Source organism: Nestor notabilis, unplaced genomic scaffold (assembly GCF_000696875.1).
Source record: "Nestor notabilis isolate BGI_N333 unplaced genomic scaffold, ASM69687v1 scaffold24988, whole genome shotgun sequence".
Classification (NCBI taxonomy): domain Eukaryota; kingdom Metazoa; phylum Chordata; class Aves; order Psittaciformes; family Psittacidae; genus Nestor; species Nestor notabilis.
Window position 1 is genome coordinate 24,091 of NW_009940940.1, and position 11,190 is coordinate 35,280.

An 11,190-nucleotide genomic window follows, 5' to 3' on the forward strand; every position below is an offset into this window, starting at 1 on the left:
AGAGTGATGCAGGTCAACCTCCTGCTCCATTTCACTCAGTTTGTGTTGCTCTCAAGAAATGGCTCAGTTACCATTCCCTACTACCATTTTATGAAAACCTACAGCTGATGAGCAAAACCCCATTGGTTTTTTGCTTGTGTCAGTTAGAGTAAGGCGCTGTTACAACATACGGCTAAGGAACATGACGCTATCTTGACACCCAACTTATTTAACCTTATCTGCTATTTATGCTCTTCTCAGAGAAATAATCTTCACTACAGGTAGGAGAATCAATTCCTTGTTTTTCAATTGATACAGAGGGCAGGTCCGCAGACGGTTGGAGACCATACTATGGTCAGTCCCCTGTGATTAACTTGCTTGGGTAGCTGTGGTCCCCAGAGAAGTCTGGAAATCAAGCGTGGGAATTAAACAATGGTGCCCAAAGGTATTAGTAGTTTTATACCCCCAAGTATGCACACTCTTTTCTAGTCCTCAAAGCAGCGACCGCTCATCTCAACGGGGCTCCAATTCCAGCCACCTTTCCGTAGCTGACTAGTTGCAGTCACTCATTACTCCACCCCATGCTCTGCAGTAAGCAAAGAGAATCAGGCTACTCCATGAGGCTAGCCCAGCATATAAAATGGATCCACCAAATTAAATTATCTCAGGATGTATGTAACACCAAATGAACAAATACATACTGCTGTGAAAATTCTACTTTGACATCAATCTGCTCCTGCAGTGTACTTCAAACACCAGTGAGCTCAGCACTGGCAGTTATTTCAGATCTGTATCTGATTTTTCACTCTTCCAAAGTTAAGGCAATGTCTGAGTTAAAAAAAAGGCAGAGAAAATAAATCAAAAATTGCAACATTTCCCAGTAAACTTTCTCCAACTTAATCTTGAGGAAGCAGGAAGAAACTCTTGTGTGTCTTCATGCAGCAGTCTCTTATTTTGTTTTTTTAAAGACACTTCATATAGTGTATACCACTGCCAGATCAAATGGGCTTTCAGGCTCCAGGTAAATCTCACCTTACAAAGTGTATTGAAATGTCTTGATGCTGTGTTGGAAACAGAAGTAGGAAGGTAGAGAGGTTCTAACAGATTTGTAAATGCCCTAACAGTATTTGTGTTGAGGGGTAGAGGGAATGGGATGTGAAGGGAGCAGGGGAGTCCACCCAGCAGCGCTGCATTATACTGTGAGCATGTTGTGTCATTACAGCTTTATCCCGACACACCCATATTTTACAGCACACAATGTACTGTACAATTCACAATGCCAAGAAACTCAACATATCTAATCTGGCAGAAAAACAAAGTCATATCAGGTTAATCCAATTCTTAAATTGCACAACTCTGAAAAGCCAATAGAAAAACAAATCTTCCCCCTGCTTGTGCTCCCCCCAGTCCTCCTCCCAACACACATACCCTGCCACGACCTACTTTTCCTCTTTGAGCCCTCAACATTTTTAGCCCACTCTTGCTCTCCCCTGTTTCTCATTCACTTCTAACCTACCTCCACCCCAGACCCTAGTAGCAGAGCGGAAAGTTTCAATGATTAGACCAAGCCATGAAAGGCAGCTTTGAGCACAGAGCCCCAGCCGAAACAGGCTATGAAGGATGAATGGCAAGACACACAGACAAGGTCACTTGGACATCTGCCCACATGTGATACTGCAATAATTGTGATAACAGGCCTCAAATTTGAAGCTGGCTGACTACAGGGTAGCTCCAAACTTGCTGCAAAAGAAGAACAGCATATAACAATGTTGTGTAAAAGTTCAGAAAACTTTTAGGTAAAATAATTATGCTCGACTTTGGAGAAGATCAAGAGTGTTCCATTGCCTGGGTTCAGTGTTTTCAAGATCGTGCCCTACAAATCTCATAGCTGGTTTTCTAGCTTTATAAATGAAACCTCGGAGTCTCATATAATCACAAGACTCCAGGAGCTGAGCACTTCAAAGGAAGAATGATGGAAAAAAGTCTGTGACACCCCCCCCACCCCGCAACACACACTAAACCAATTAAACCTGGTTTCTTTCATATACATTTCTCAAAGTGAATTGACATCTCATGGTGTCTAAACGGGTGTCAGCTTTCCCAGAAGCTTTTCACACAGATCAGGCATTTTAAAGGTCTTATGTAAATTTTCTGATGTAGAAAATGCACATTTACATTACAGCTCTCCCTGCTCAGTAACATATTCCCACCCTATCCACTCATCTACTTTCATGAATTTTTAGGAACGTGATTATTCTTTCAGAATCACAACTTTCTTGACACAGTTGGTTAAAATCAGCCAATATACTCAAAAATCAGGATCAAGAGGCCGCACATACCTAGCATGACTGGATATAGTTTGTTTTCATAGCAAACCAGGCAAGAAAAATACCCCCATGCTCATCTACTACAGCAAGGAGCAGAGCTGCAGGAGTTACATACACAGAACAGCCAAATGCCCCACGCTGCAACAAGGGGCCGCAGCTGCGGGGATTACAGACGTCAGTAACATCTATATTTCCACTCTGCAGCACAAAGAAAGAGAGAACAGTGGTATGTCTGATTGCTGCAGGGGCCTTCAAATTAAGTGAGTTTAACCCTCTCTGTTTTGATGAGGAATGGGATTTGGGTTTGAGTGCTTAGTTCCTACTTACGGAGCATTAGAAGCTAAGCACACAGCTGGTTTTTAAGCAGACTTCTTGCTGGAGCAGGACTCATTTCAAATGTTGAAATGGTGAGTTTGTAAAAAGGACTAAACTGTTTTAAGTCACCTCCTCCATTTCAATGCAGCCCTCTTGCTTTGAGCCTGTGCTTTGTATCCTGCAGCCTTGAGTAATGGACTCTTCTATGAGAAGGTTTAATGCCGTAATTTCAGTATTCTCGCTGTGCTAAAAATATTGATTGCTCCATCAAGCAGAGTGCTGCAGGAGTATTTTGTGTTCAGAAGTTTCACATTATTGTTCCTTCGGTTTTTCAAAATGCATTATACAGTTTCCTTCCTCACCTCCTTAGAATCTCAAGTTATAAGCAGTTACTAGTGGAACTGCATTTAATTTCTGGTTTGAGTGCTGTATCATGATTGCTAAGTTACCAGGTTGCCTCAAGTAAAGCAATGTCCACATACAAGAATTAAGCCAGTGGGGAGCCTTGCAAGGGTTTAAAAGAAAAATAATGTAGGATCCAATCATTGCCACACTAATGGATCTTGCTATGGATGGAGAACCCTGTTCATTCACTTGTTTATTAAATTGAGGACTACCAACCAGTTCTGTAATGAATTACTTAATCTTTGACCTATTGTCCACAGCCATGTTCCAGAACACAGAATTTATAGCAAGCTGAGCTCCCTAAGGCTAATTGGAAAAGAATGCTTTTTCTTGTTTTAAACCATTCTCTATCCTCAACAAATCTTTGCCAAACTATGTATTTTTGCTTCTCTGCTTATACACCTACATATCTAAGGATGATATTTTGTCAGAGATGAGTTACTGCTGTAGTTCACTCTAGCTTCTGCTTGTAGTAAATGCATGCAAATACATTGATCTGTGGTTCCTGTCAAGTTTTGGTTCAGTAATAATCTCAATTTGTGTTCCAGTAATAAGGACCTGGGTTCTCTAGGACCCTAATGCAATTGGAATTTTTTATTTCCTCTTACAAACGGTCACACACCAAAACACAAGAAAAGAGCTTCAAGATGCTCAATGCCTGTTTTCATTAAATGGCAAATAATACGAACAAGAGAATAATACCAGTAAGATGAAGAGCTAAAGCTGTTTCCCTCAAAGTTGAGTAGGGAACCCTGGAGCAAGAGCACACCACATCAGAGAAGCTAAGCAATGGTGCTGGATGGTGTGCAATGAAAATCTGGGCCAAATTTAGCCCTGGCAAAATGTAGCTCAGAGAATGAGACTGGGCAGCATAACCTTACAACAGCTTCAAGAGCGTCAGAACCGTGAGAGGTTGAACAATAACTTGTATTTGTTTAAAATTTGATGGATAGCACCTCAGTTATGCAGAGCTGAAGTGCTATGAAAAGCCCTAGGAGAAAAGAAAAAGAAAAAAATAAATAATGTTGCAACACGTGCTGCCATACCTACCAGTGTTAGCTCTCCACACGTGAGCTCTTAATCTCTCAGGACCAAATTCAGCTTTGTGAGAAACAGACAGCTTCTCTAATGCCATTTGTTCATATATACATAAAAAAAAGTGATACAAGCTACAAAATGTTTGTCACGTATTTGTTTTGACACTGTCATGCATTTTATATTCATTTTCTATACTAGCTCATCATGTATAACTTACTCCATTTAATGGAGTAGATTTGAGGTTTAAGTAAATGTTTTTTTCAGAGCTTTCATTATCTACTTAATGCAGAAGAGCTCAAACCACAGTTTTTCTTGTATATAACTTAGTTGAAATACCTTTTCTGATCATCACATTCTTCTGTGGAATTCAGACAAAATACTGAAAAAATATGTTATTTGTTATGAAAGTAAGACTTCAAAAAAAGGAAACTTAAGATCATGTTTGTGCAATATAAATACTCAATAGCTCCATAGTGTACTGCCAGCCAACCAAGCTTCTGATTTCATAATGCTCTCAAGTCCTCTTTACCGCTGACGGCTACGTCCTTCCAACCTGAGCAAACTCCACTGGTGCTCCAAGAGCTGTAACCCCCCCTTAAAAAAAAAAAAAAAGAAATCCAGAAAGATGAATGACGTTAGTGAATGGTGACATTTTACTGCTCCACCCAGGAGTTGACAGAAAGCAGTCAACAAGCTGCTCACCTGCTGAGGTATACTGAAATCAGTAAGACCACATGAGGAGTAAAGTACTCATTGCTGAGATTAATTGGGCAGAATCTGGACACTGCTAACTCCCACAACTGCTAACCTGCTGTCGTATAAACATGTATAGATTGAACAATTTAATGTGCTTCCTAGTAGCTTCATGTAATCAGACAATATAAATGTCTTTGTATATACCTCCTGACAACACCTTCTCTCTTAACTGTAACATATTGTTTTATCAAAGACTTCAGGGCATCCTGGCTTCTTATTAAAAAAAATAAATCAAATCACTGCAGTAGAAAATCATTCAATCAAACACTCTCCAATACACTTTGAGATGGGAAGCAAAGCTCTGAGAAAAAACACTGCACTTTTCTAGGTTAAGTGCAACAAGTTCGACACTCAGACATCCTTGAAATGTCTTTCTAAGGCAACAAAACCCCTACTTGTTCCCTCTGTATATTCTCTTCCTAACACTGGATAGCCCCTACCTGCCTAAGTAGCTGTCTGTGGGGAAAGCACTATTCCCGATGAGACCTGAAGGTACATTTTAAAAGCACAGCATAAACCCCACGATGTTTCATGCTGTTTACTGTTTGAATTAACTTCAAGCTTTTCCACACAGTCAAGCAATTATTTAACCAATAATCAACATTTAACAGTGAATATTAAAATTAGATCTCTTGAAGGAGACACAGTGTTCTTGCTTCCAGCATTAACTTGCTTGTGCATTCAGCACTTTTTTCCTTGATGTCATGTGACAGGCTATTTTTAATATTTGCCTGAATATATTTTGCATCTTCCTTTGATACAGAAAGCAGTTTTGTGAAGCTCGTCTGCATATTGCACTTCCCTTGCCATGGCAGTCCAGAGCGAAGCTTTTCCATTTCACCGCAATTCGGCATCGGCTGGTAATGGCAGGAGCACAGAGCCCTGCGTGCGTGCCTGCAGCTCCAGCAAAAGCCATGCTGAGCAGGCTGCACAGGGGACTGCCACGTGCCTACAGCACATGGTCATGCAGGCAACAGCCACCCAGAGCCTCACGTGAGAGTCAATGTGAAGAGCGGCTCTCAGTACCACCCTGCCTGATGGTTTAGCTGGTCATTCCCATGTTGTCACGTGGGAGAACAAAGGTCAGGAAATTCCCAGCTCCTCTTGGCGCTGGAGGTAGAGTCCTTCGACTCTAAGAGAGGGGGCTCACACTGTGGCTCATGCAACACCTAGCAACTACTTGTAAACAATGATGAAAGCATAGGAGAGGACTCCACACAGAACTTGACTGCTGGGAATGCTGCCCTTCACACTACAAAAGCTGTGCTGGAGGAGAAGGAGGAGGAGGAGGAGGGAGGTCACGTTAAGAAACACAAGGGAAGGAAGACTGCAATAAAGGGAGTGTCTCACACACACCCTTTTGTGGGCTGCCCCCTTCACCAAGTCATCCCCAGCATGCAGCTGAGAGGCTGGATGGAGCAAGACCAAACCTCTCCCACCTGGCTGTAGGGCCCATTACAAATGAGAGTTAAAAGAAAGCGCTGAAAACCACCCAATCACACCTAGTGTCAATCACTACAGTTTGGCATCTATGCAAGAAGTAAAATGTAACTGATACTGCGCTCTAGACGAAGTATCTTGGCTGAATAAATAAAACATGGCATGTAATAAAATCTTTGGTTCTTGGGGGGTGGGAGGTGCAAGCACACTTCACATGGAAATAGTTTTCAGCTTTGATTAAGGTACTCCTGAATATATAGAACTTACTTTGTTTTTAAGCTCAAAGACTTGCAGATATTGCACATAGGTGTGCTTCTGCAGCCGATTACAAAGCTTGCTTTAATTTTTATCTTTCCTTAAATAATCTTCAACAAATCCCTTGCAAGTAGTCTAAGGCAACCAGCCATCCAGGCAACACAGACTCAAGACCATTGTCATAGGGATACAAAGGATGAGGGAGTTTTTCCAAAGCCCCCATCAGCCCTATCCTCCTTAAGGCGCAGGGCAGCAACACCATGCAGGTTATCACTGTGCCAGCAGCATCCCTGTGCCACAGCCCTACACCCAAGGCTTTGGTGGCAAACAGGAAATTCACATCTAAACCACAAAATCCCCCAAACCTTCTGATTAGGGTCTTCTACCAGACTCAGCTGAGGCTTCTGAACCCCAACTCACTCTGTTTAAGCCTTTGCAGTAGCTGCCTCATTCACCCAAATAAGGAAAAGAGCCAGGTAAAAGCAACCACCAACTAGTTATCTGCAAAGTATGTACCTCCCTTTACATACAAACAGCTACAAATGCTACAAAATTCCTTAAAGGGCTCTGCAGTTAAATGAGAGATTTACATACCAGCAAAAAAACAAAAACAGCTAAAGACAATATGAGGTGTGCAGCAGATGAACCACCATGAAAATGCGTTTGCAGCAACAGGTTTGAAAGCCAGCTTTATAAAACCTGGTTTTGAGGAAGACTAGATTTCAACTGTCTTCAAACACTGAAGTTTTAAACATGTCTACACATCACATGGTGGTCTGCAATGTTAAAATATATGAAAATACTACTTTTTATTAACAAAATCAGAACTGTAAAAAAGGAATACATCAGACTGGAATCTTGCAACACCCATTATGCCCTGTCTCTCCTCTTCAAAAGAGGGGAAAAAGAAAAAAAATCAGATTTGCTACATGTACATCCCCTGAACAGAAATTTATGGAAAAGTAGATGCTTGCTTTATTCTTTGCTATAGTCCAGAGAACAGATAATAAACTGGTGAACCTAAACATTTTTCCATTGACTAGACAATCCAATCTGGAAACACAGAATTAAGTTAAATTTATAATGAACCTTTCTGTTGGTGGGTTTGTTTTGGTTTTTTTTTTTTAATTTTTTTTACACACAATTAAATCTTCTAATGGCACTCTTCTATAGACCGTCTATGTCTGAGATACACCACGTACATACATAGTCACATTTGGTGTTTCATGTGCATCCTCCCCCATACACAGTACATGCAGGTACAGGAGTTTTGACCCACTGCATGTGATATGTTGACACTAAGTGCTGCAGAGCCAGTTAAAGCAGCACAGGATTTGACCCTTCCTTCAGCCAGAGACCACATGCTCAAACAGGCTTCCACTGTAAGACAAAATTCAGGGGGGACAACGATGAAATGTTTTTAGAAGAATTACTATCCCCTAAAAATAAAAAAAATAAAAAAATAAATCTCAGTTTTCCTACAAATAGGAAGATCACATGGAATTAATTTTTATTGAAATCATATACTTTATACTATTTGTTCTTGGGTTTTATTACAGTAATACAAATCACAACAGGTATACTGGAACGGTAGCTCACACCAGTTAAAAATAAGAACAGATCTTCTTCATGTGACAGTTTAAAAAACAAGTATTTTTAAAGTCTTAAGATATACTAATCAAAAGGCTCCATTATAATGATTTTAACATCTACCTCCAGACTAACTCTCATATTTCAAAGCAGCACATTGGCACTCTCACGACAACCTTAAATACTCATTTTCACTTTTGACTTGTAAAATATATACTCTTATATTAAAACTTGCTCAACTGCTAAACTACGATTCTCTTCAAAACAGATTGTCAAAGTAAGATTTTTTTATACAACAGCACTTCAAAATTTCAACAACCTGATGTAGGACCAGACTACTGCTGATTTCCCCTGCAGTGGGTACTACGGCTTACTACTTACCGTGGGGGAAATAATTTAAGAACTGGAATGAGCTCCCTTTCAAAAACACATTTAACAAAAAAATTGTATTTTTCTTAAGGCAAGATGGCATGGGGAAAATATACCTGAAAACTTAGGTATTTTATTTTGCCCTAAGAGACATGGCTTCTTTTAGAAGAGTAAAAGAGTGCACAGTTTTGTGAGTCAAGTTGTAACCCTGAGTTGGAAATGGCTCAGGAAAAACTCCAAAAAAAACCAAAAACAAACCAAAGAGTTGAAAAGTCACAGAGACAGCTGATTACAAATAAATTCTGACAGGTGATCATTAAAAGCCCAGCTTATAACCAGGCTCCTCTGGAAAAAAGGAATGAGGACAGATTATCTGCCAGATAATGTTGTGCGTGCACATGTGACAGAAAACGGTGTAGCATATATGCGCTATTTTTAAGAAGTGGCTCAGGAAAAGCAAAGTGGTTTTTACATTCTGCTCCTGCCAACTCCAAATGCATTTTACCTTTGGAAACCCTCCTAAGTTATTAGTCAATTTGAAACAAAACAAAGTCAAATCCACATAAAGTAAAAGTAAGTAAATGAAATCCACGACTAAACACATGCTTCTGACTCGGGGCCAAGGAGTCTGGTGACAGGTTTGGGGTATTTTGGGGGGTGTTTTATTTCTTCTGAATGAGAAAAGAATATTACAGGCTTGTAAGACTTTTTATTTCATCCTGCTCCACAACTTTTGTCCTTCTATTTATTTATTTTGCCTCCTTATCAGATGATTCTGACAATGACTTCGCACGCTGAGCATGGCAAACGATCAAGCAGAAGCGAGAGGAGTGGTTTCCTGCTGCCAAGCGCACACTTTGCTCTCGCAAACCTTGTGTGAGCAGAAGAGCACAATAATAAGTCACCCTTGGTCTTTAGAAGAAAAAAAGAAAAGTAAAGCTCCATGTTTTCCAAACTTCAATGTTGACACTACTCCACTGACCATGATCTCAGCCATGCTGGTGTCAAGCCAGAGCAGTTACTCTGGATTCATACTAGTGGAAGCACTGTTTTAACTTCGAAATAATCGCCCACTCCTGTGTTCTCACATCAAATATTGGCCAAATTCTTGGTCCTTCTCCTTGTTTATGGTGTTAACACCATGGCTGCTATGCATTACTATTCCATCTGTGGCCTTTTTACATACTAATAGCTAGGCTATCAATGAAGAAAAGATAGGCAAGTTTCCTTAGAATTCCCACAGCTTCCTTACATAATTTAAATAGAAGTCCCTATGAAGCAACTTAGCAATAACTACAGCTATTATTTTTATTCTTTGGAGTGTGAGTGACTTGAACCATATTGGCTCTAAGCTGCCTGTCAACCATACAGGGAGAAGTAATGATTTACACAGGGGAGGAGGGCTCATGCCAGAATCCACTGGAAGTTCTTAGGGCTGATTTACCTGGTCTGACCGGGCTCTGCATGCAGTTCTGCGACACCATGCCTGGATGGACTGAAGTAGAAGCCCTGCTGCTGAGGTCCATGACTGAAGGTGATGCTGAGGTAGCTTGCTGGAGACCTGACTGGTGCGGGCTATGCTCGTGCTGGTTTGGGCTTGGTGGAATGCCATTTTCTGAGAGGAATTCTTCCAGGTCCATGTATTCCAACTGGAAAGTGTCTCCATCATATGGCAGTGTCTTGTCCCATAATGTTGGACCCAAGAAAGCTGACTGAGGGACTGTGGTACTGCTGCTGTCATCATCTAACTTCTTCTCTTTGTCTTTTTCTTTACCGAATGCTTAAACAAAACATATAATAAAGATGTAAGAGCTCAGTAATTAAAATATTAGCTATTACTATTTCCGTTAATTCTGCTGCACTCAGTTGTAAGTAACAAATACTCTCTTCATAAAAATAACCCCTTCAATTCACTCTCTTTGGTAGAGAATTGAAGGCTTATGCCAGCTGAGCACCTCTGCTGGATCCAACTGCAAGATTTTTCCTCTATTATTAGTTAACAATTCCACTGAATGCATGTTTGACTGTCAGCTTTAATCAGTACTCAACAGACTTAAAAGTGACTATTTAAGCAAAATAAACTGCAGACTATTGCTGTATTGTGTTGAAAAGGCACAGTCTTAACCTAAAATCCCTGCAATTTATTATCCTGTCACACTTCTGAATACAGGTCCCAGTCTTGCTAGTCCTTACATGAGGAAAGTAGTCCTCAAATCCAGTACTTAACATTACTAACATAGAACAGCAGCGAAGTCTGACAGAACATGTATTCTGATGTGCAGAAGAGTTAACAAAAAATTCAAGTGAGGGAAAAAAAGTTAAAATGATGCTTCCTACTCATTCCTACACCATCCAGTGGTTTCAGGACACATTTCTGAAGGGAAACACCTGCTTTCTCTACAAGATTTGCAAGATTCCGAACCAATAAAGGCATCCTGACAACTACCATGCCTTCATAACGTTTTCGTTTTAACCACATGCAACAACCCCAGTGAAATCCCGAGAGTCGCTCTGCGGTGGGACTGGGAAAGCCGGGAATACAAACGCCTTGGCTCTGCAAGACCTCTCTTACAGGTTTCTGGTTTTAACGTGCGTTTGATTCAATACACACAAGGTGCAGCGACGCCCGCACTGCCTTAGCTTTCCCGAAAAGTTATAACTTCCCACTGTTCGGACACCTTCCAGTCGCACGGCACCGGTTTCCGACCGGCGGGCA

At 40.8% G+C, this 11,190-nt stretch overlaps 1 protein-coding gene across 1 annotated transcript in view; it reads right to left on the reverse strand.

Moving 5' to 3' along the window:
* Positions 1–10,908, reverse strand: part of LOC104400715 (hepatic leukemia factor-like) — a 30,006-nt gene extending 19,098 nt beyond the window's left edge. Inside the window, exons 1-2 of the mRNA XM_010020628.1 lie at positions 10,812–10,908; positions 9,919–10,254 (exon numbers count right to left, since the gene is read on the reverse strand). Of these exons, the coding sequence (XP_010018930.1) occupies positions 9,919–10,254; positions 10,812–10,908 (433 nt within the window). The remainder of the gene's footprint in view (positions 1–9,918; positions 10,255–10,811) is intronic.
* Positions 10,909–11,190: the final 282 nt, after the last annotated feature.